A 26,347-nucleotide genomic window follows, 5' to 3' on the forward strand; every position below is an offset into this window, starting at 1 on the left:
TCACCTAGTTCAACCCCCTGGCAATGAGCAGGGACATCTTCAACTAGAAGTTCCCATGCTCCTGATCCCAGGGACTGGGATCCAGCTTAGCCACTGAAGTCAGTGCGAAGAAGAAGAGGAGGGAAGGAAGAGGCTACTTGAGGGGTGAGGCTGATTCAGCTTCATGCTGACACACCAATCCTAAGCTATGGGTGATGCACCACAGCCCCTGCACTGGGGAAGGGTTTGGGTCAAAAGGGGAATATACACACCCACTGTCGGGCGCTGACGGGTTCCCAGTAGGGCCTGTAACCATGAGGAGGGCAGTCCAGGCTAGGCTAGCTACTGAAAACACCTCTCACTCTGGTGGGTGCCCTTTTGCTCCATCCCTCACTGCCTGGCCGGAGCTGGGGGTTATGTTAGCCTCTCTCCAGCATGACTTTCATTCATGTTGTGTCTGGGAATGAGGATCTCACCCCATAGCATTTAGAGATGTCACTGAGCAACACTGAAGCCAAGAACCTTCCGCTACTGATAAACACCCTGGCCAGGAGCCTGGGATATAGCCCTTCCAGAGAAGCATGTCAGATTGACTTCTGCCCTAAATGAGTTAGTGCTCTGATGGCTGCTTCACCTGTGAAGAAGATGCCTCAGAAACTCATTTATTGGGGAAGTTGTTGGAACTTGTTACCCAACGCACAAGCTTTCAACACACAAGTGTTTGGAGAAAGGGATGGTAAGGACTTTGCTGTCAAGTTTCTTCTTTGGAATTTCAAATGTTCCCAATTCTATACATGTTGTAACTACACTTCTCTTACTCTAAAACCCAGATTAACCCAAAACTAAAAGAACAGCTGAACAATAGATTCAGTGGATCTGAAAGGTTACGCACCAGCGATCACTCTGTGCCGGCCTGCACCAGACCACAGCTCCTTGCCCAAGCCTGGAAACCGTATTCTTGGCTGCTGCACTTGGCCATAAAGTGACTGATGCAAATGGAGGCCCACCAGCTGTTCCACCCCTTCGGAGGAACCAGTAACCCCCTCTGTCACCATGGGGCTGTGTCAAGAGAAGGTCTGGGGTATGCTACTTCTCTACCCAAAGGAAGCATCCTGCAATAGTGATGCTTAAAAGGATGCCTGCACTACTTCTTTTTAGTATTTTGACATATTTTAGCCCTACAGAGGTTTTCTGATATTGATATTAATTAGCTTCATGACAATATTAATCCCTGTAATGATAATATTTATCACTGTTAGTGATTTCATTAACACACTTTCATTTAAGCAAACCTTTCACTACAAAATCCACCCTCAGACTCCACTGCAGAGAGAATGTCTGGCCAGACTGTGAACAGTAGGCCTGATTTTTTATATCAAAGCCCCTGGGACATTGTATGTTGCGTTGTTACGGCTATAAAAAATTGGAAAATGTGCCATGATTTTAAAAACTTTTGCTCCCTTTCTCTATAGCCATTCCTGAGACTATGTAAGCTGATGACATCTGCACCTTCCCTGTTTCTGCCAGCCATAAGGAAGTGTTCAAGGCCAGCCTGGATGGGGTTTTGAGCACCCTGGTCTAGTGGAAGGTGTTGCTGCCTGTAGTAGGGGGTTGGGAACTGGATGACCTTTAAGGTCCCTTTCAACCCCAATCATTCTATCATAACCAGTGCAGATTTATCAACTGAAAGTCCAGTTGCACAGATTTCCTGCAGTGACAGTTTCCCGCTAGGCCTTCCTTAAAGAGCAAAAATGTTTCCCCTCAACCAAGGAAGGGACACCCCACTAACTCGGCCTTTAGTTTTAGGCACTGCAGCAAAACTCTCAGCTTTACACAAAATAACTCTGTTGTAAAACTATGCCTTGCTTCTGCATACCTTTGCATCCCTTACTGCCCCAAGCTTTTGCACTGTCATTTATCAACGACGCAATTACATCCCAGTTAATAACCGCTTAGCAAGAGAAGCAAAGGAACATTAATTAAAACAAAACGACGCCAAGGCTTGTTCTTCTCCACCGACCATTGCATGGCTGGCGAAGCCATAGGAAAAGAGGAATGTCACGACGGTCGGGAAATAAACCAGCAAGAAAAATTCCTCTGCATTCTTCTTGTGTCAAATCCACACGCATGGAGTCTTCCGATGGGGGAAAAACAAGAAGGCAGTGAGAGAAGCTAAACCGGGCGGTTGGGCTCCAAATACAACCTCAATCGGCAGGTTTTAGGGGTTAAAAGACACTTCCACGGGCGTGCACAGCTAGTGCTCTGCCACCTGCTAGGGGACATGAGGGCACTTGCCTTCCCGGGGTCCCAGCCGCCCCCCCGGCCCTGATCACAACTCCCCGGACCCCCGCTGCCCGCCGGCCCCGCCGGGAGGAGCCCCGGAGCCCCCAGCCCTGCAGACCGGCACGGAAGGTGAGATGTGTGGTAGGGAAATTGGGATGGGGTTCGGCGGGAGCCTGACCGTCCAGCGCCAGCATGGATGGGAAGTCCTTGCAGTTGGAGACGCCGGTGGAGTCGGTCACACAGGTCTTCCAGAGGTTGGCCCAGAAGGTGGCGGTGGTGATGACCGTGCCGTCGATGGTGGACACCTTCCAGTAGTCGGTGGGCAGCGTGGAGGAGACCAGCACCCAGCCCGAGATGGTCAGCAGGAAGGCGATGATCTCCGCCGACGTGCTCGCCATGGGCCCGGCAGCAAGCAGTCAGCGGGCGGGCGGGCAGCGGCGCGGAGCCGCGGCGGCGGCAGCCCGGGAGCGGCGGAGACCCGGCGGCGGCAGCAGCGGCAGCGGCTGGGGCAGGCGGAGCGGAGCCCGGAGGAGCGGGGCGGTGGCGGCGGCAGCCCTGGGCCGCGCAGCCCAATCAGCAGAGGGAGCTCCCGGAGCCCCCCCGCCCCGCCCGGCCCGGCCCCCGGCGCCTCCCCGGGGTCCCCCGGCCGCGCCCCGGAGCGGAGCGCCCCTCGCGGGGGCAATAAAGAACAGCCCCGACACCAAAGCCCCGGGCAAACAGCGGGGCGGCCCCTAAAGAGGCTTTGGGTTCTCCCTGCCCCGCAGGTGAGCGTCGCAGGGAGAGCGGGCAGCCTCGCGGCAGATGCTTCCTTAGCATTAGTAGTTTCAGGTTTGCATCTCCTTCTGCATGTAGACGCTCTCCTTTTCCCCTTCCAAAATAGCCGTGCGGGGGTTAGTTCTGAGCAATGCTTGTAGAAAACATATGTGCCAACCATATCGAGCGCTCCAGGTTCATACGAGGAGGTAAGCTTTTGAAATGACATAGCAAGGCTTTTTGAACACTCTGGATTTCATCTGTGCTCCTGTTACTACCCATCCACAGAGGATACAGCTTTTAATAGCTGGTTTTGCAATGTGTAGTGATGAACTGGGCTTTTCTATCTCAGTCTTAATGCACTGGCATTTGAGCCTGCAGCTCGCATGGCTGAAATTATCCACCATGGCTTCTCCTCTTTTTCTAAGCTGTTTACTTTCTACATCAGTAATATATTTGCCATTGATGTGGAAAGTACACTGCCGGTCTTTACTTTCCTCCTATTTATTTCAAAACTATTGTTACAATTTCTAAACCTTTTTGCCAGCCAGGCAATCAGTGGAGGATAAGAAGCCACATTTACATCATTATTCTTCTGATGAATGCTCTTTGTTTTTTCCATGTGGACACAAACCCGGATGTAATCATCTTATAGACATTAAAAAGAAAAGGGGGGGGGGAGGGGAAAAAACCCAGCTACAGTAAGGTGTACCCTGGGGTGTGTGTCAGAGTTCAGTGGGAGCAGGGTGCTGATCTGTTAATGCCCCAGCAGGATAAAATGGGGTCCACAGCCACATTTACTGATGTGGTGGCTTTCTGCCTGCTCTCTGCCTCCTAGGTACTCTCCGAATACTCTCCAAGTCTTACCTACATGACATTATAATCCAAGTTCCTCTAGAGAGGGACTTTTTATAAGGGCCTGTGGTGGTAGGAAAAGGCGAAACAGCTTCAAACAGAAAGAGGATAGATTTAGATTAGACATTAGGAAGAAATTCTTTACTGTGAGGGTGGTGAGACACTGGCACAGGTTGCCCAGAGAAGCTGTGGATGCCCCATCCCTGGCAGTGTTCAAGGCCAGGTTGAGTGGGGCTCTGAGCAACCTGGTCTTGCGGAAGGTGTCCCTGCCTGTGACAGGGAGGTTGGAACTGGATGAGCTTTAAAAGTCCCTTCCAACCCAAACCATTCTGTGATTCCGTGATTTATTGTAGGGCCTGGCAGCAAAAAGCTAAAAAAAAAAAAAAAAAAGAAAGAAAAAAAAAGGTGTTTTGTTTTGTTTTTAATCTTTGCCACCAGGATAGCACTTTGAGCTCTTGCAGACTGGATTTCTCTTGGTGGTGGAATGCTAGGCCAATCCAAGCAGCTATCAGCTGGGATCTAATCCAGGAGACTTGAGACCAGGTCTGGGTCATTGTGTTTTCTTGATGTGGGGAGCTGACCTATTCTTTTGTTGATAACACTGCTCTAGTTGGTGTAAAGCTTGTTGAATCCAGGGACTAGTGCCTGGGCAAGTTTTGGCCAGAGCCCATCAGAGGTTTTCAGTGTACTGCCACACTATAACCAGCAGGCTGGAGCGAGCTTTGCAGGATAGGGGCACAACCTGGAGACTTCTATGTCTGAACCCCAGGGAAGAAGAGGAGAAGGAAGAGGAGATTCCTGACAAGTGCAGGCATCCCTTCCCACAGGGCCTGTGAAAGGGGCAGGCTAGGTGGGTGACCCTGCTGAAGGGGGTAACCAACCCTGCTGAAGCTGCTGTGGGCTCTGACTGTGATCTCCAGCAACCAAATCTGCTGTCCCAGACCACTGTGCTTTTAACAGAGCTGGGCTTTGGCTATGATGTGCAGCACGGATCCATGTGTTTCTGACAGGCACCCATCTACTGACAGGGACTTCAGAGGGAGCCCATGAAGGTAGCTTAGGACAGATGAAACTAATTCCACCTCAAACCCACTCTCTGCCTGTCAGTAAGGACCATTCCAGCAGGGCTAATTTCATAGGATCATAGAATGGTTCAGGTTGGAAAGGACCTTAAGATCATCTAGTTCCAACCGCCCCTGCAATGGGCAGGGACACCTCACACTAAACCATCTCACCCAAGGCTTTGTCCAACCTGGCCTTGAACACCACCAGGGATGGAGCATTCACCACTTCCCTGGGCAACCCATTCCAGTGCCTCACCACCCTCACAGTAAAGAACTTCCTCCTTATATCCAACCTGAAAATTTATATATTCATTTCCTTGAAAACCCCATTTTATCCAGAATATGTAAAGTGGTCTCAGCATGTATGTATGAGACCCAGGCTCACTTTAGCTCCAGGGAAAGGCTCCTCTTTTCTACTCCTGATACTGCTGCTTCTGAGGATGTTTGTGTTACTGGTCCAGTTGTTACTGTCTTTCCCATCTAAAATCAAACATGGAGTTCAGCTTCTGATCTCACCTGTGGTGGTGTAAACCCAAAATGACATTGTTCACAGCTGAGTATTCCCCCCTTGTTGAAGAGTAAGGGAAGTTGGAAGAGATAGACTTCCCCTTTGGCATTTTCTTTGTGTTGGCTGGGATCTGCAGGGATTAGACATTGGAAAACATTCATCTGTGAGGCTGTTTCTCCCCTTATTACATTTCCAGCTCCTCTCTCTTGTGCAACTCCAAGTCCCTCTGTCATGAGTTTAACTCAGACATCTTCCAGCTTCCAGTCTTCCAGAAAACAATGGTCCCTTTTCTCTCTGTTCCTGTGGTAGGAGCTTAATATCCATATGAAGACATGCCTGTAACTCCCTTCAACATCTGTCTTTCTGCCACCAGCTTTGGCTTTTCCTACTTGGCTTTCCTTACTATTTTAAACGTATACAGTAGAGTGAAAGACTTGGCCTTTGCTTTGCTTCTTGCTCCTGTGTTTTGGGACAGGCTGTGACTCGTGATCTTTTTGGAAGTTCTTCAGACCACTGTGGGACTGCTTCCTGTTCTTTTCTGTACATCAGATCATTGCATTAACACGGTTTTGCACTGGGTCATTTGAATGAATGTGGATTTATTCCCTCAGACTGAGAAAGAAAAGTACTCACACCTTTTTGTTAGAATATCAACCCTTGTGGTTCATTTTCTGTAGGAAGTCTCATTGACTCTTGGGCATAAAAATGGCATTGGGAGTGGGAGTTATTAGTAAGTGCTTAGAATTGACTATTTCAATTAAAAGGGACCTACAGTGATCATCTAGTCCAACTGCCTGACCACTTTGGGGCTGGCCAAAAGTTAAAGCATGTTGTTAAGGGCTTTGTCCAAATGGCTCTTAAACCCTGATAAGCTTGGGGCATCGACCACCTCTCTAGAAAGCCTGTTCCAGTGTTTGACCACCCTCTTGGTAAAGCAGTGCTTCCTAATGTCCAGTCTAACCATCCCCTGGCAGAGTTTTGAACCATTTCCACAAGTCCTGTAACCGGGTATCAGGGAAAGGACATCAGAACTTTCCTCTCCACTTCCCTTCCTCAGCCTTGTTGCCCCTCAGCCTCCTTCTCTCCAAGATAGACAAGCCTACGAGGTCCTCAGCTGCTCCTCATAGGACATTTCTTCCATCCCTGCCAGCAGCTTTGTTGCTCTCCTCTGAATGTATTCAAGGACCTTCATGTTGTTGTTAAATGGTGGGGTCCTGAACTGCCCACAGTACTCAAGGTGAGCCTACGCCAGCTCTGGATACAGTGGGACAATTACCCCTTTTGACCAGCTGGGGATGCTGTGTTTGATGCACCCCAGGATGTGGTGGTTTGCTCTCCCAGCTGCCAGGTCTCACTGCTGACTACTATTGAGCCTGTTGTCAAAACAGCACCTCCAGATAGCCGTCTGCAGGGCTGCTCTCCAGCCACTCCTCTCTCAATCCATACTTGTGCTTGGCATTGCTATGTCCTAGGTGCAGAGTCCAGCATTTTCACTTGCTAAATTTCATCCCACTGACGATTGCCCAATGCTCCAGTCTATCTAGATCCCTTTGCAAGACCTCTTGTCCCTCAGGAGAGTCAACAGCACCTCCCAGTGTGGTATCATCAGCAAACTTGCTAATAGTGTGTTCAACTCCCACATCCAGATCATTGATAAATATATGGAATAGGACTGGCCCCAGAACTGAACCCTGAGGAATGTCTGAGGTAACCAGTTGCCAGCCAGATGTAGCCCCATTCACTACAACCTTTTGAGCTCTGCCCTTCAACCAGTCCGTCACCCCATGCACTGTGAGCCTGCTCTCCTCACAGTTGGACAACTTGTCTAGAAGGATGCTGTTGAGGGACAGTACCAAAAGTATTACTGAAATCCAGAAAAACTACATCCACCACCTTCTCTTCACCCACTAGGTGGGTGACCTTACTGTAGAAGGATATCATATTAATTAAACAGGATTTTCCCTTTGTGAATCCATGTTGACTGTGCCTGATGATTACATTGTTATTTAGATGCCTTTCAGTAATACCCAGTATAATCTTCTCCGTAAATTTTCCAGGAACTGAGGTTAGACTAACAGGTCTGTAGTTCCCCTTGTCTTTCCTCACGCCCTTCTTGTAAATTGGAATTATACTGTCTAACTTCCACTCAGGAGGGACCTCCCCAGATTCCCAGGATTTTTGAACTACATGTATTTTACAAATCAGAATTGAATATTATTCAATGGTTGGATTTTCGTAATGTACAAAAGATTATTGTATTGCTAAGTACAGAAGAGTACTTCAGAAACAGCTTTGCTCTCCGGTCTCAGATACAGGATATTATTTTAGCTGTTGCAGGATCAAAATCACAAGCAATCGTTATTGCCTCATAAGTTAAACACTGGATGACAACAGCATTTGTTCTGCAGCCAGGATAAGCAGGCTAGGGTCGTCATGCCTTTGTTCCGCAGTAATTTTTCTTGTAATTTTACCATGCATAGGTTGGGCAACTTGGGACTTTTTCATGGCTCTGCCATCTTATGATTTCCAGGGTGCATAGAGCACTGGTGTAAGAAGAAAACCCCCACCAACTTTATCTTTCTAAGCCTGAAGGACAACTTCCTTGTTTGCTAGGGTTTCCCTGAGGATTTGAATGCTGAAAGGTAAGGCAGACATGCAGGGTATATAGACAGGCTTGTAAGAGTGTTATCACCTGGGCAAGGTCAGGTCCACTGTCAATAATAGATCTGGGGGATACACCTCAAATTGGCATATGCGTTAGAGGAGATAGACGCAATCGTAAAAGGAGGAGGCTTCTGCATTGTGCAGAACAAAAAGTACCACCTAAAAAGTGAGCAGCCAGATCCTTTAAAGGAGAGCAGACACAGAATGTTTCTGTGTCATCTGAAAAAATCCATCAGAGTGGGAACATCAGTTAATAATCACCAGTCAGTGCTGGTGGGGTCACCACTGCTGTTTTTCTTAAGCTACCAGAAATGAGTTACACTGAATTACTGCACACCTTTTGTGAAATGCCAGGATAAGAATGATTTTGAGGTATGCAGTTCATATATTACGTAACAAAAAGTAAAAAATTAATAGGAAGTGACAACCCAAAGCATTTTAAAGGAATGAAAAATTGCATTCCGCAAGCCAATAAACTTTCCCCTCTCCCATTCTGTGCAGCATGTTCGGACATTGCAGGCTTTGTTTCTTGACACTGAGATAAATGCAGTGTTTCTTTCTTCTTTTTTTTTCCTTTCAGCTCAGCTTAAGTTTGCTGAAAAAGCCGGTGTTGCTCCCTGAAAGTTTGCAATATAATGCTTTAAAAATAGATATAACCTGTTTAACAAACTGAGCAGGAAATGTGAAGCAGTGCATCTCCTACTTTACTGGAGATGCATTCCTCCTGGCCAGCAGTACAGGTGCAGCTCTCGAGCTTCAGAAGTTGCCTCCATGTCAAGTTAAGTTTTACTGAACACAAGTAGGTTGCAGTGGAAAGGAGAGAAGCTTTCAGACTGATCTTTAGAACGTTTGGCCCTATGTAATGCGATTTAGAAAGGGTTTGCATAATAAAAGAATACTGTATCTAATGGAATTTGAAAGGATTTAGTCGAGGTGGGAGGCAGATGAGCAAATGTCTTTCCAAAACAGCCAGTGTTCAGAAGCAATCCTTGCAGTGATCCATAAAGATGAAGAGGTTGAATTCTGCCTGGTGTCTGAGCTGCATGCCAGAGCTGAGACCATGGTGTTTCCAGAGTGGGAATGCTTTCCCACCAAGTGCGTCCTCTGCCCTTGTGTGCCAGAGCTGCTCTCTGCTGTTTCCTGAGCACTTGGTAGATGTGGGCACAGGGAGTCTGTCAACTTTTGCAGGTATTGGGATAGCTCCCACTTAGAGGATTTGGACAAGCCTGAGCCAACCCTCTGGGAGGAGCACAGCAGGACAAGGGCTGTGAACTGGGACATGGAAAATTCCCATTAGGTATTAGGAAAAAAATCTTTTACCATGAGGATCGTTGTAAACAATGAGGTCGAGCACTGGAGTGGGCTGCTCAGAGAGGCGGTGGGATCTCCCTCCTTGGAGATGCTCTAGACTTAACTGAACATGACCCATCTGATTAGATGTGTTTTGGACTAGATGACCTCTGGACATCCCTGAATTATTCTATTACCCTATGATTTTGTTACCTCACTGAATCAAATACAGTGGCTACCATTGGAAAAAATTTACCTCTGCGTAAATAAGTGGAAAAGTAGATATATGTATGGCTGATATGAACTGAAATACACATATATGTGAAAAGAAGATTTCAGTGTATGGCTTAAATAACAGGGCAGCAGGGACCACATGCAATCGTATTCTGAGCTTAAGAATAATATGCAATCATTAGTGCACCAGTGTGCCACTTAAAGCTATAATAAGCACTGCAGTATCTCTATCTGCAAGGAAGCTCTTCCCCATGCCCTCCTCTGGTTCCTCACCCCAGTTTCCACAGCGGCCCTTTATTTACTCAGAGAAGGGTTGTGCCATAAAGAAGATGGTGTGCTTTACTGCCTCTGGCCCTACTGTTTATCAGACACCAATTGTACCGGCTGGTGGCATAGAAAGATTTTGTTTAACTGACAGCATGAAAACCACAACCTGGAGCAAAGCAGCTCCTGTAGTGTGACTCAATTTGAGAGCAAACGGCCTGGGATCAAAAAAAAGTCATGGTGACAAAGCGGAGTTAAAAGCTGACTTAGATCAACATTCTCAAGCAGCTCAGAAACAAAGGGAATAAGGAAATAATACTGTGTGACTCTTTTGATAGATATAGATTAAAAAAAATTGATAAACAGGTTGAAATGAATGTACATTTGATCCATCAGCAGTACTGATGGGTCCCACTGGTTTGATTTGGTTTCTGAAGTGAGGTGTGTATTTGAAATGGAAGTGATAGCCAGACCGATTTGACAGAAGTCAGTGAAAAGAGGGGCTGCCTGCAGGCATAGAAGCTCTTTGATAAAGAGGACAGATTTAAAGTCAGATTTAAACTTCCTCTCAAATGAAACTGACAGCAATGAGATCTGGGGAGAAAAAAATGCCTTAAAAATATAGATGCTAATGGGAACGTGCATATGCTGGAGACCATGGTCACGTTCTCCTTATGTTTCCATCCTCTGAGATCACTGCCTTATCAAAAGTCAGATCAACCCAACACAAGTTTTTCAGCATAGCAAACAGTCCTTTGCTTCATTTTGTGTGCAGTTTGTGTGCAGCACGGGGTCTTCCTATTCCTCAGTGCAATGTTGTGTCTCCACACTCTTGAGAAAAGTCTCCCACTGTCTACTGCATGTAGTTAATGAAGCGGTAGATTACCTAGCTTATTTTTGCTGGGTCACAGTTCAGAGTAGCCAACAAGATGTACACCAAGAACAGGACACAATGTGCTCTGCCTTGTATGTCAATGCTTTCATGTTCCTATACTGAAAATATTTCTCTTGCATTACACTGCAGTAGCTCTACCTTACCATTGCCCTTCCATAAAGAAAGAAAGCATTTTCCACAGATAATAGAGATTTAGCTATGCACTGTGTATATCTGTTTCCCTTTTTGTTCAAATGTCTTTTCTCAGCTATTTATTTCAGTGGTTGCTTTATATCGTAGAATCATTTAGGTTGGAAAAGACATTAAGGATCATTAAGTACAACCATTAGCCTAGCACTGCCAAGTTCACCACTAAACCATGTCCTGAAGTGCCACATCTATATGTCTTTCAAATACTTCCAGGGATGGGGACTCCATCACTTCCTTGGGCAGCCTGGCCCAGTGCTTCACAACCCTTTTGGGGAAGACATTTTTCTTAATATCCTCTGAACCTCCCCTGGTGCAACTTGAGTCTGTTCCCTCTCATCCTATCACTTGTTACTTGGGAAAAGAAATCTACACTGACCTTGCTACAGCCTCCTTCTGGGTAGTTGCAAGGAGCCATAAGGCCTCCATTCTAGCTTTTGAATTCATTTTAGCTGCAAGCCAGCTGAAGAAGGGCAGAATCACTTTTGAGAATTTAGTGTTGAAATGATGTAAAGTTTATTTTCATGCCAGAAATGCATTTCAACTTTGGGAAGAGGAGAAATTCTTGGAACTTTTGACTTAATTCCATTTTTTAAGAAAAGTCTGGAGCAGTGAATGATGCCTCATGTACATGGCCAACAGTTGTGATTTTGGTGGCAAGGCCTTTATTTTTGAATATTTAAATATTGCATTGCATATTTTTTCAGTAAGAAAAATTGTAAAGAGGGAGAAGATGGGATAATGAAGCTATCTCTTTGGTTTGTGCCAGCTCTGGGAAAATGTGTTCTGTTTTTCTTTCCCAGTGTCTGGTGTAGTTATCATACCTCCTGTGTCTAGAGAGGAGTCAGAAAACTTCCAACAGCAAATTCCTCAATTTCAGAAGTCTCCATCTGACAAAGTGGTGGCTTTTGATTCTGAGTTGCTTGACAAATACCAACAAAATACAAATGCCAGTGGCTGCCAAGCAGTGAGGTTGGAGACACCAGTGGTTATTGTAGTGACTGCTCTTTGTTTTTCTACAAGATAGTGTGCTGTTGACAAAAATGACTTTTGGTGATGTCTGAGGATTAAGGGTTTATTTGGAAAGATGGCTTAGAGCATTTTTTTTTTTTTTAATGTGGTATCCTTCAGGTGTTAACTTTGCTATGCACATATGGGGAAAACCTGATTTGGTAAGAGTGCAGGATGAAAGTTTGGTAAGAGAAGGTAGGATCCAGTTAGTACATAATCTGGTACACAAGAGCTGCAGGTTTGCCATACCCATTAAAGAACCTGACACAAATGTTAAAATTCAGCTGGAGGAAGTGTTTGTGTTATTGCTGAATATTCTGCTAATACTGTACTTCAGTATGAAATGCAAAATATAACCATGCATGAAATTCAATTCCCAGTCATAAACCCTGCACACACACACCCTTTCTAGTCCCCGTGAAATACAGGGAATCTATAGGAATATAGGAAGATGTGCAGACTTCTGAGATGAATGCTATTGCCCGTGAAGGAAACCTAGAGGAACTGCCTTGGGCAAAGGCATCAGCTTATAGATACCTGTGCACAGGCTGGTCAGTGGCACTAGTGCCTTGCAGAGCTGTGGTCCTGTGCCAGCCATTGTCCTTGTCAGGCACTTTCCGGTGACACGTCACATGCCCTGAGCTGTGAAAATATTGATTCTGGGATCACATACCTGAACCTGTTTCAGTTTTCCTCCCATCCCAAACAGGAGCTAACCTCAAGCTGAGATCCTCAAGCCAGTGTAATGCTCTGGAGGTTGCTCCAAGTCCTTTTGCTGTCTATACTTTGCAGGAGGTTTTACCCAGCTCTGCCACAATTGATTTCCAGCTCTGGCAGCACAAGCCCCAGCACTGGATACCTCTGCTGGCTGAAGTTTGCTTAAGGGTGACCCAAGGTGCAAGTCCCTCTCCCCTGCCTGTGGTCTCTCTCTGCAGGACCCCATAGCAGCTCTGTTTCAAGCCACTGCTTCTGTGGGGATGCTGACTGAATGTCACCAGCCTCAGGCAGCTGTTACAGCCCAGCTCTACACAGGTTAACCAGAGAAATGAAAGAAATGATGTTTTTTTGATGATTTAGTTTAAGGTATAGAAAGGAAAAAATACATTTAAAACAAAGGGAACGTGAAATCCTTCCCCTGGTTCAACAAAAGTTATTTCTCGTGTTTTTCTAGCAAGCCTCACTCCTGGAGCACTGACCGAGCACCCCCTTCTTGACCATTCCACTAGCCCAATATCATCCTGTGCTCTTCCAGGCCTCCCACCATATACATCATCTGCCTGCTGTCATGCTGATGAGTCACCACGAGTGGCTCAGCAGATGGGCATCCTCAAGTTTTGAGCCCTCATCTCTCTGCCCCTCTCATGTCTCCAACAGTGGCTCACATGGGAGAGTGTCTCGTGAGGCAGGAACTGCCCAGTTGCCTGGCAAACCTCATGGGCGCCGGTGTGTTTCTTGGCTTTTGCCAGGGACCAGTGTCATCTTTGGATGCATGCCTCATGGCTCACAGGCTCTTTGCCCAGCTGCATTTCAGTGATTAACCTGCTGACTTCTTCTGCCAGCTTAAGGGTTTCTATGACCACACCAGAGAAGACATGAAAGTTAAAGATTTGCTTGAACTCTCTGAGACTGGTATGAAGCAGCAAGGGCGGACGTCCCTCTGGATATTCAAGATATAAAGCTTGTTACAGTCATATTGCAGACCTGGCTCTCCAAACAAGGCTTGGAGAAGCCAAGGGGCAGTGTTTTCCAAGGCAGCACTGTAAGAGATCACTCTCCTGCTTGTGCTGCCCCTGACCTCAACCCCTCTTCTGCAACAGTTCTCGGCACACTGCTATCTGTTGGCTTGTGGGAATGGCCTCTGCCAAGTTTTTCAGGCATGGAGTAAGTTGTTCCCTTCTCATTGTTAAAGTGTCATAGTTAATTTCTAATGAGAAGTGCCTTTGAACTTCTGAACTTCAAACTCGGCAGAGAAAGCCCTCCTTTGAATATATCAAAGCCTGTAGCTTTGCTTAGGAGAATGCCACATACTAATAATTTTGAGAAATTATCCCAAGTCCTTTATGTGGCACATGCATCATTGAATATATTAATATACATGAGTAAATAAAAGAAAGCCATAAGACTGGGATGCACATCCCTAAAAGCAGCATTTTCTCTGCAGGTTGTCAAACAGACTGAAATACCAATCACTGACCTTTCACAACAAAAATCTCTCACATCTTAGAACAAAGCAAGTAAACCCACTCGTATGTGTGTATATACATATTTGTATATATTGAAAGATTGTGATGCAAAGACTTTTTTACATCCTTGCCTTATGTCTTGGAATAGGAAAGAAAGATCAGGATCTTTGTGTCAGAAACATCTTTTCTTTATCCAAACTGCTATTTACCTGATATAGGAGCAAAATTGTTAGCCAACAACCCCACCAACTACAGCTTGATCTTTTCTTAACAAAATTAAACAGATATACAGCTCAATAAGTATTACCACAAGAAACAGATGAAGCCAATTCAAAAACAGCAAGAGAAAGAAAGGTTTAGAGTAAATAGAGGAGTCTAAAGTAACCCAGCCCTCCCTTAGCAGACAAAAATGTTCTTTTCCCTCTCCTTACAGAAATCTATAACGAGATTACAAATGATGTCTGATCACAGCGCTTCTCTTTATTCACAGAATTTCTTCTGCATTATAGATACTCCTACATACTACTACCCACCACTTGTATATCTCTAGGATTTTTATTACTAGAAGTGGGATGGACATGTAATAACACAAGCAATTCATTAGCATTATCAGGAATTATCTACATTTGCTTGCAAAACAAATTGTAGTTTTGCCTTAAAACTCCCTGGACTAAAAATGCCCATCAGGACAGTAATTTCATTAGGATTTTCATCCTTTTATTTATTTATTCTTTTTAATTTTATTTCTACACTCTTTGTGTTCTTGCTATTTAGAACGTGCTCTAGGGTGTTTAATCCATTGGAGAAGATTTCCCAAATGAGCGAGTTGTGAACTGTGGACCACTATCTTTCATCAGCTCCTTTCAAACAGCGGGTTATGATGAAGTATCATATTCTGGCTTGGTTTGTTTGTACAACAGTGGGATTTTTGTAATGGGGAAGTAAGGTTCTTGAGTAACCTCCATTTACTTTCAATAGAGCTGCAGTAGCCTTGAATGGAGAGGTGTGTCTGAGGTTTTTTCCCTGTTGATTTCCAGCATTTGATGCCGATTTCACTTTCTTATAGCAGCAGTAATGCCTGGCTACATAACCTTCTCAAACCCTACCTGATATTCTGGTGGGCAATTAGGATAGAGTTCAGTATTTCTTTGGGCATGCTTTGTACCATTGCAATGCATTATTTTTCACTTCAGAGTTCCATTGTCTTCGGTGACTTTAGCCCTACTGTCCTGGTACATTTGCAAGCTTGGAGTACCCAGAGCTTTGACAGTGGCCCTGTATAATCACTCCCTTGTGCGTGTAATTTTGGAGTAATTTGTACTCATCAGTAGAGTTTGCCAGATTTTCTATTGAAAGGATGAAGTTGCCAGCTCATGTATATCTGCTGTAGTCCTGCTCTGCCTGGGGTCTTCCTCCACAACGGCCAGCTGTTGGTTTGCACAATGATTTCTGCCCTGTGCATCCAGCAACTTACAGTCTTATTTGAATGATGTCTGCTCACAACCAACTCACTAAATAATTCCCTCCCAAAACCAATTGCCAGTGGTTCCTTCTTTGTTATGAGCCTGATCCTGGTGGGTTTTAGGATTATTTTGGAAGGGGTGAAGGATCGACACCGTAAGAAGCAAGCCAGTGAGGGATTTACTTTGTTATTACGTTAATAACAGAGTATTTTAATGTAGGTGTGAAGCAGATAAATTCACGTGCTGTTTCTCCAGCTTCCAGACTCTTTCCTGATGCCCACTTCAGGAAGGATCTCAAAATTGTGATGGTAAGGGTTGACCTTGCCTTATGCATTAGCATGCTCATGAATTTCTCTTAGATTTACTTTTGTTGTTTCGTAAACTAAGACAATACTACTATATAATTATTAGCTATTCCTGTTTGCTGAGAGTAAGGGTGAGGTTAAAACGTGTTTGCGCCTGGAAAACAATCATTGAATGGAAAACTCCAGAGTAATACAAAAGTTTCCCCCCCTTTGTAGGCTGAGATGACAGGAGGGCACACTGTATAACCTCCCTATTTGGCTGGACCACAGCTAGAAATGTGACTCTTGCTTTGCACCTGAGTATGCAGAGACACATTAGCAGAAGTGTTTTTTTGTGATGATTGCTGTATATATGCTTAAGGGGCAGGGTTACATCTTTGAGCTGAAAGAAGCTCTTTGTAAATACATAAATCATAGAAGGACTGTGTTTGAAGATTGTATCATATCCAGTGGAGGTGATACAATCTACACCACATGTGCATCTCTGAAATGAGTCATGATTTTGAATAATGGTCCATGCTTGTTCATTTTCATGTGAAGTTATGAGGAAGGCTTAGCAGGAAAGGCTTACTTCAAGCTTTCAACCACTCCTCAAGATCCGCTGGTCTGGGAAGTTTTTAAAGAGCACTCACAAAGGCCATGTGAAATGGTAACAACGACTGATGACACAAGAATAAACAGAGCTATCGATCTGTGTGACAGCTGGCATAAGTAACAGCGTGATCTAACCACAGTGACATTCTTCTTCCTCTCCCTTCCTTTGCCAGACATTCTCATCATGACTTCTTTAGCTCTGAAAGAAGCCCTTCATCCTCGTCTATATTGCAACATTGATAACAGCCCACAAATGAAGTAATTGGATTTTTCCATAAGTTAGTTAACTTAAATTTGCAATGGATATGATGCCATATTCATATGATGCTAAACTGCTGTTTGGCAATAAGCACAGTATAGGTAACCCTGTCCCACACTGTCACTGTGGAGCATTACCTGGCAAATGCAAGAAGCAGAATCCTCTCCAACTTAGATATCCAAAATGCAGATGTTCACATCTGAGCTATCCATTGGAGCTCCAGGCAGTATAGTCAAAGGAGTCTGGAGAGCTACTCAGCTGGTCAAATTTAGGGTGAAATGGGATTAATTGTATCCCTGAATCACCTGTTTCATTTTACTGACTGTAAAAGGAACCAAGACAAACAAATTCATATGTAGTTATCTATATCACAAATGTCATAGCATGGGATTTTTACTATGTTTAATGTCAAATCCCGTATTTACAAATGGAGAAACAGTCTGAAAAGGTTTTGGCATTCACAAATACAGGCTGGAGATAAATATTGCGCCCTCTTCTGGAAGAAATGTTTGATACATTGATATCATATATATATGCATATAAAGAAGTCTGTACAGTGAAATTCTCTCCTCATTTTCTTAGAGCAGACTTGTCACAATGAACAACTTGGTAGATGCTGACTATTCCTTCAGTTCTGATCACTTACAATTACCAGTACATATGGCTCCTGAATCTGTCTGCTGATGAAGTTAATAACCAGACTGGGGTCTCTTGTGAAATATCTTCCAAGTGAATACACCAGAGCTCAATGAAAACAAAGTTGTTTTTTGTTTTTTGTTTTTTTAAGTCTGCTGGTATCTGTTCACCCAAAATACCCAGAGCAGAAAACACCCCAAATCCGACTATGAACTCAACTGTGGCAGCTGTACAGCAACATCACTCAATTAGTGTCCACAGTTTAGATTTATGCAGCTCTGAGCTCATAATCAGATCCTATGTCCAGTCACAGGAAAGCAAACAGTAATTATTTTTTCACTTGTAAGAAGAAATGGCACTTCTCAGTGCCGTATCACACACCTTATCGCCCTGAACAAGCTGAAATGTGGCAGATGGATAATGCAAGCAAAAGAAATGGTTGACCTAGTGAGTCTGACCTTGGAAGAATGGTAATTTCACCTATCAAAAAAGAGTGCTCCCAGTTCACCCACTTATGTGGGAGGTTCATTATCTGAAACTTGAAACACGTATGAAAAAAGGGAATGAGAAGAGTATGGACAATTTTCCAGGGGGATCTGCACATTCCTATCTCTTGAGTGTTTTCATCCAATTCAAGCTGAATGACACCTCTTCCAAATTTCTCATTTAAGCAGGGTAAATTACAACGGAGCAGGCAATTAGTACAGTCCCCAGTCTGTATGGTCCCAGCAGAAGTTTTTGCGGGGTATCTGCTTTCTGCTGATACCATGCGGTTACATGCTGAAAACTTGCAATCACTCAGAAGCTTGCTGCATGCTGGCTAAGTATCAGCAAGTGAATAGCAAATAAACACTTATATCAACATATGGATTTACTATGTTAAAATTGCAAGGATCATAAACTACTCTTTGTATTGCTGCCAGACCAATGATGTGTGTTAAGCCTGGTCATAACATCTTTGGCAGAGTCTTAGCCAATGGTCTGAAAAGGGTCACTGGAATAGTCAATTCCCTCAAGCCATTTTGAGCTTCAGAAAGAAAAGAAGCTTTGCCAGCAAGAAGAAATGAGATCTGGTTTGCGAAATCAGCTGTCCTTCAAGCCGGTTCTCTTTTCCAGTGTGGATAAGGCAGGATCAAGTCAGACACCAGCCTGACTATTAGCTTTGCTTTGACGAGTTGTTCATTGTTAGCTTTGCTAACTATCCTTGGAAAGGGGGGACCAGTGGGGCAGTATATGGATATGCAATGCTGTAGACCCATCTCCTTTTCTGGGGGAAAGGAATAACACTGGAGTGTACATGAAAATTTTGTGTCCAGCCCTTTTGCCATCCCACAAAGATCAGGCTGGGTCTGAAGCTGTTCTTACCCACAACTGTGCAAATACGGCTTGTTAGAAATGCCTGTATTTTTCATCAGTAAAGGTCTGGGGTCCTACTATGCAGCTTCTGCTCAGTGCTGAGCACTGCAGTAACCACCAGCATTCCCTGTGCGGTGGGCAGGGGCATACAAGGCTATCAGAGCCCCAGTGGCCCCTGCTATCCCCTGAACTGCCATCTGAGCCTCTGAAATGGAGACCTTGCAGCTCTGGCCAAGCTCTGTGCCCAGGGAGTCTTGTCTGCCCTCCACTTCTAGTCTTGCTTGTGCAGATTGGTAGTGGCTCCCACCTCCTGCGGTACTGAATGGCTGTTTGGTTTTCCTGCACTGCACCTGATCTTGGACCTGAACACATTTTGCTACCAGGACATCACAGCAACAGGGCACCTAGGCTTTCCAAGGATGGGAAAAAATCTGTTCTTTGGGAGCTAGATTTCCTGTGAGTTCCCAAACTCAACACTGTGATGGAGGAATAGGCCTGTTCAGACTTCCATACTCCCTAAGAGCAATGTGAGAGAGAACATGGGTGTGCAGAGGCTGCAACAGGAGTTTTCCTGAAAGCCAGCCATACTCTGAACAGTACTTTGTGATGAACTTCATTACTAACCTGTTTATCTCCTTATTTGCTGGACCGAGCTATGGCTGTAGGATGCTTTGGTCTACAAGAGATAAAATCTGACTGGGCTTATACAGCTCCTTCCTATTAACAACTTCTTGGTAGAAGATTTAGCTTATATCTTTTCACATTCTAACACCTCTTTTTGCCCCCAGAGAACACAATGTTTTCTGTAAATGGTACTTAAGTGTATTCAGGATATCTCATTTTACTGTATATTGTTCTCTGCTCTCACAGGAGCCTCTCACAGAGGTTTGGACTCTACAGATACTCTGGACACAGTTCTTGCAAAACTGGTTATGTCTAATGTTTTGCAGCTGTTCCAAAACACCTTTGGCGATATCTGCTCTCTCACCTATTTTAACAATTTCTCATTTATTAAGTTTGAATGTTCTGTGGCTTGAATGGGCTTTATATTTTGGGGCTGACCTTTGAAAGTGTGAGGCATGCGGCAGTACTCTCGTTAAGAGCAGAAGTTAAGCAGAAGATTGCAGGGTGAGCTGCATGGATGCATAAAGCAAAGATGAGCAGTCTTAAGCACTGAAACTGGCAAGATCAGCTTGAAGAACAAAGGAGATGCACTCTCATAAAACGATGCAGTGGCTCAGGATGCAAACCTGTCCCAAAGTATCTAAATCACCAAGGTGGCTTCATTTTGAATTTGTTCTGCCTGCTTTGAAGAGGGTAAAGTCTGCAGAAGGTTTCCCTTGCCATACCTTTGTGACTGATACCTTCAGCAGGCCCCCTGTAGCAATGGCTTTTCTATCAACTGATGTGAGCTGTGGAGTCAGCTGGGCTGGCTGCTGTAAACACTGCATTAATGAGCAGCTTTGGTACCTTCCTAAAGGCCTAAGAATTATGGGCTGTCTCTGCTTAGCTAAAGGCACTGTTGGGGACAGTGCTCTCAGACCAAGTTTGCAGAGTAGCTTATATCCACCCACTTGCTATTGCTAAAGGAAATTGTCTAGGATCTCATTGTGTGTCGTCAGGTTTGGATCTCTTTCAGATTGTAAGTGATGGCTCTAAGATATAATGATGAATTTTAAGGTAGGGTTTTTCATTGTTTTTGAACAATGAAACTGAATTTAAGGTTTTTTGCATTCTGATACAGCATGTCAGTGCATGTGGGAGAAGGTGCTGCCTGTTGGTAAAGCCAATCTGTGGAGCCTGCCATCCTCAGAATTGCATCCCCGGCTATATTTTGGTCAAATTAAATAATTATCCCCCCAAAAGATGCTGGGAGTGAATTAAATGATGTAGTGTGGACAGTGATGGGGAGGAAGGTGAAGAAAGGCTTGGTGAAGACAGTGGCAATGTGGGTGACTCTGCACTTGGAGAATCGGGTCTTTGAGAACAGGACCACAAGCAGCTGTGAGTCACTTGGGGCTAAAACACTAGTAAAGAGTGCTCCTGATTCTGCCTTACAGTGGGGCAGGTTGAGACTCAGCTAGCTTTAGCAAAAAGATTTACCCCAAATTTGTCATGTAGATTCTTGTAGTTTGCAGAGAGAGAAGGAGTCCCAGAAGACAATTCCTTTCCTGGTTAAGGCAATTACAGCAGACAAAACAACTAGGGAGCAATGCAGGTACATAAGTATAGGTGGCTAGTGCTGTTTTCATTGCCCTAAGGTATCCTCCAGTGACTGTTGGATGTGGACTCCTCTTCATGTTTGTGAGGCCTGTGGAAAGTCTCAGAGATTTTAAGGGCATTTAAGATGGCCTGTGTTAAAAACCCTTCTCTCTAAGTTAGATGAGCCCTCCTCTCAGGCCCTGATTCATTCTACTTAACTCAGGAGTTAACTGCCCTGTGATCCTCCTGCAGAAAGCAATGGATAGAGGTACTCAATTTACCTAAAATTTGATCCCCTTTCCTCTGGAGAAGTCTATACAGTGCTGAAACTGAACATAAATACCAGTTGACAAAGTTTATTACTCAGATTACAAGTATACTTAGAGATTATCCAATTTCTCACGGTCTGCCCAAACAACAAAAAGGTAAACTTTGAACACCTGGCGTGCCACTCCAGCTTGGGTTTCTCTCTACCCTCTAGGTGCAGTGGGAGACCAACACCTCAGTTAAAGGTCTCAATTTCATGGCATACCTGAGCCTCTCAGCTGAAGGAACAGTTCACCTTTTGAGATAACACACAGTCTGCCCAAACTCTACTACACCAGAAAGCTCCTTACCTGGGATCACACAAAACTAGCAATACTGTAGCTGTGCCTGAGAAGTGAAACACCCAAGGTGCTTGGAGAGATCCACTTGCTCCCCTGTGCACAGGGCTGGAAGAAAGGATGGCCAGATGCCAGTTTCTGCCTGGGACCAGCCACTTCACTTTTGTGGTTCCCTTTTCTGTACAATATGGTGCTATTTCAAAAGCATGTGTGCTTGAGATTCAGTTTTAGATAAATTTGATCATGAAACCCTCTGCTTGTTGATAAAATCTGATTTAAACATTATTTCTTTTAAGCTATCTTACAACAAGAAGTAACCCTCAAAGTATTTATTCTTCTCCCTCACAGAGCTCAAACACCTCTCCAGAAAAGGAATATATCTGAGAATCGATTTTGTGTTAGGACTTGAGTGACATTCAGGGCACCACCATAATTCACGGAACGGCCTTTAGAGGGAAGCAGATCCAAAGAATCCATGGCGAAAGCAAAAGGCAATCCTTTTGCATGCTCACACTGACAGATCTCTGTAAACAAAACCCGACGTCGAAACTCTTGGCTTGTTCTCCATGTCCCTGTGTAGTACTGGTGAGATTTGAACACCCCTCACATTATTCCATCCTGAAAGCTCTCATATAACAAAGGAAGCCAGGGCCAACTTATCTTAATGTGCTAGTGTCAGGAAACCTTGCTGCTTTGTTGTCTATCTGGGGAGTCTTCCTTTAGCCTTGAAATTTCCCTTGAAAATAGGATTTAGGGATGATAGAGAATCACAGGAGCATCCAGGGCACTATGCAAGTGGTACTTACTAAGCTTGGGCATTCCTGTCTGGCATTATAACGCATGATTTGAAGTTAATCTGGGACTTGAAGCTTCCTGACTTCCATCTGCTCTCCTGTGAGGGATCAGGCAAAAATGTTGTCTGAAAAATGCCTAGATACAGACTTAGAGCCAAAACCTTGGAAGGTGATTTTTAAATATCACATATTTGAAGGAATGTGATATGTGTGACATTGTAATTCTACCTGCTTGAAGCATTCCTTTTACTCTAAAAAGTGTTTTAAAAGTGGAAGATCACTGAAGAACTTTAAAGATCAGAAGTGGCAGCAAAATCTCTATGGATAAAACTTCTCTGCCCTTGCCATGTTCTCTCTATGTCTTGGTGGCACAATGATGGGGCAGGAATACCCCAGCAAGCATTCAACCAGGGCAGTGTGCCTGTGTGCCACTTTTCTGGTATACTAGAGCTTTTGTTATACGGGGAGAACGCAGAAATCCTATATATAGCATGGAATGAGACCATGAGTTTGTAACAGCTTTAGGGAAGTTCATGCAATTTTCAGTACACACATATTTCTGTATAAAAAAGGTCCAAGCAATGAGCTCTGGCGTCAGACCTTGGTTGCCAGTTGTACAACTTTATGGCTTGGTTTTGGCCACACCAACTGGCTCTCCCCTAGACATATCTACTCTGGAGTGTGCCCCTAAGCAATTCTGAACCAGCCTGGCCTGTTTTATTTCATGCCATAGTCAGATCCTTCTTAGGCTCATAGAGGATTTTTGAATGGCAGAAGCATAGAAAAGGGGCAAACTTAAAAAAAACACAGCAGAAACATCTGGGAATTAGAAACTTGTTCACCTAACATGAATTGTTTGAATTTTGTTTGGAACAGGTAGGGAAATAAACTATTTGTAAGTACCTGTAAAACAATGAAGAGCTGTGTAATAGCTGGTACAAATTAGCTATGTCAAATCAATCTAGCTTCTTTCCTAATAGAATTATAGAATCATATGATTCTACCAGGAATCACAAAATGATTTGGGTAGGAAGAGACCTTAAAGATCACCTAGTCCCAAGCCCCAAGTTACCTGACTGGGTTTAAACCACGACACATGGGCAGGGACATCTTCCACTAGACTAGGTTGTTCCAAGCCCCATCCAACCTGGCCTTGAAAACTGCCAGGGATGGGGCAGCCACAGTGTCTCTGGGCAACCTGTGCCAGTGCCTCCCCACCCCCATGGTAAAGAATTTCTTTCTAATGTCTAATCTAAATGTCCCCTCTTTCCACATAAAGCCATTTCCCCTTGTCCTATCACTACATGCCTTTGTAAAAAGTCCCTCTCCAGATTTCTTGTAGGCCCCATTAGGTACTGGAAGCTGCTCTAAGGTCTCCCTGGAGCCTTCTCTTTTCCAGGCTGAACAAGTCCAACTTTCTCAGCCTGTCTTCGTAGGAGAGGTGCTCCAACCCTCTGAACATCTTCATGGCCCTCCTCTGGACTCTCTCCAACAGGTCCACTTCCCTCCTGTATTGGGGACCCTACTGGTAAACATACTGCAGGTGGGATCTCACAAGAGCAGAGTAGAGGGGGGAGAAGAATAGAGTAGGTCTTCTGGGTAGGTAGGTGTACTTAAATGTTGTATACCTCGAGTTTTTTACACTCAGTAAAAACAATGTGAAGTTTGACAAAATCACCCTAAAGCAGGACTCCAAGCACTCACTGGATCGTAAGTGGCTTTCTGTCCATGATACCCTCCAAAGGGGTCTGCAGGGATCTGTGCTGAACCTGCTACTTTTTTGTCCTTCATTAGCATAGCCAGCGAATAGGAATTCTATTGTTGCTGGCAGAACTACAGCACAGGCTATTGAAACTATGTGTGTGTAGATTGAAGTATTCCCAACTCAGTCACATTACTTACAAGATTATTCCTACATACAAGATTGTTGTTTGTGCCTAGCTCCCTGGCAACCCCTGACCTCTCTGGGGGCAGGGGCTGCTCTAGATGGCATGGGTCACAGTGCTTCCAACTAAGGCTCATCTGGAGTTGCCAGGCTTATGAAAGGAGTTGCTAGCCCCCTTTAAATGAGATAAGATGCCCCAGACTTATGTAAACCCAGATTAATTACCTCAGTTTTAGTGTATACCTTTTCACTGATACTGCTAAGGGGAGCTAGAAGCAGATTAACGAGTGCTGGGTGTAAGTTTAAACGTTAATGACATATGTTAGCATCCAAGGGTTATGCAAGACAGCATTTCAAATGAAATGTATTAACATTTGATAACGTTTTACATGTTGTGGAAATTTTGCTGGATTTGCCTGTTCTTTCATGTCTTAGTCGCAATTGGACTGGACATCCTAACAGGATGGCTTTAGGTTTTTACTAATGAAGCTTTGAATCTCTAGAAATAGGAGTTAAAATCATAGAAAATAACCCAAACAAACAACAAGGTTCACATTTCTGGGCATTTCAAGGACAAAAAGGATTATCCACTGTAAAAAGTCTCCTCTTTCTAAGTAAAGTCCAGTTGAACATGCAACAGGAACCGGAGCAGGAAGCAACACCTGTGGCTGGGTAATGTGACACTTTCCTCTCCTTTTTGTTTATAGGTGAGAAAAAAATTGGTTTTCTCTGTGCACAGTAATTTAGGGATCCCAAAATAAAATTTTTAGACATATTTATCTCAGAGAATGACATCAAAATATTTAATCCTGCCACCAAGGCAATTATTGATGTGTCTTCATAAAATTCTTCCCCTAATGGTTATTTGTTTTCACCCACTCATCATGCAGACTATTTTTTTGTCCCAAGATGAACTAAGGCTTGATGTGAAACTCAGGAGCTGGAGAGGTCTGGTTCCAGTTTCCCACACCTAACATTGCCTCTCGTGGGTTGCTACCTTCATTACCCAGCAGAGTAAGGTGCCTGCTGCAGACGCATGGGAGCCACCAAGACCCCGGCTACTCCTGTCACAAATGTGATTTCCTGTCCAGCGGTCACATCATAGCAAACAGTTCTGGCTCCCATCTGATTTCTGTGTGTGGTCTGACTGGACATTTTGATCCTTTCCTTCAAGATGCCAACAACTGTAAGCCATAAAACACTTCAGAAGGAGAGCTGGGGTGCTGTACCTCCTTGGTTGTAACAGGAATGATTCCAGGCTGGGAAATGGAGCAGTGACTGGTGGTGTAACTCCTAGCGCCCTGGAGGAACAGCCTGACATAAAGCCTACAAACCTCACCAATCCAAAGGATATTTTCCTTTTGCTTTTGTTAAGCAGCATGAACAAACAATCTTGATCTTCTTCCACCTGCTTCTTCCTCCCTCTCTTTAATAAACCTACCCACTTCCTTTGAAGTTTGCTCCCTAGATCATAAACACTTTGGGACAGAGCTGTACTTTGTGTTCTGTGTTTGCACAGTGCCAATTACAAGAGGTTCTCCTAGAAGCCAATAATAATAATAAACAATAAACACTGTTCTGGTTTCAGCGGTTCCTGGTAAGTGCAAACAGAGCACAATGCCTGTGCTTGGTTCCTTTGTGGAGCACTGCATGAGACATAATCCCCCCAAAAAGTGAGTATATCTGACCATCAGCAGAGCAGTGAAAGTATTGCATGAAGCAGATTCAGATTCACAAATTCCCTAAGCACCCTATGGAGCAATATTTTTCCTTCTAGTCCTTGTCAGTTCTAAAATCTGCACAGCCTTTCTGATGCAAATACAGTACTGACATCAGTTTGATCCTTTAAGAGAAAGTCCACAACATTATTGCTGGAATTGAATCATAGGTATGGAATTCAATAGTATACAAGCTACCGTAAAAGGAAAGTAATGTAAGTCAAACTTTACCACTTCTATTTGCCACATTGCCAAATCTTAACAAGGCTCCTACATTTCCATGAGGAAATGTGAGATTTCTCTGCTTTGAGGATATTCCACTAAAGAATACACATTTGAAGTTTGTTCCCTAGTCTCTTTT

General features: G+C 44.3%; 1 protein-coding gene across 2 annotated transcripts in view; it reads right to left on the minus strand.

Moving 5' to 3' along the window:
• CLDN10 (claudin 10) overlaps nt 1-26,347 on the minus strand; it is a 56,116-nt gene that overhangs the window by 11,413 nt on the left and 18,356 nt on the right. Inside the window, exon 1 of one of the 2 annotated variants that reach the window (XM_057401144.1) lies at nt 2,441-2,751. The exons of the other annotated variant lie outside the window; for it this stretch is intronic. Coding sequence (XP_057257127.1) covers nt 2,441-2,660 — 220 coding nt within the window. The 5' untranslated portion in view covers nt 2,661-2,751. Of the gene's footprint in view, nt 1-2,440; nt 2,752-26,347 lie in introns of those variants that run through there. 2 annotated transcript variants of the gene reach the window in all.

The sequence above is a fragment of the Pezoporus wallicus genome, unplaced genomic scaffold, assembly GCF_028554395.1.
Source record: "Pezoporus wallicus isolate ANWC-B61680 ecotype Strahan unplaced genomic scaffold, APGP_CSIRO_Pwel_v1 contig_6944, whole genome shotgun sequence".
Classification (NCBI taxonomy): domain Eukaryota; kingdom Metazoa; phylum Chordata; class Aves; order Psittaciformes; family Psittacidae; genus Pezoporus; species Pezoporus wallicus.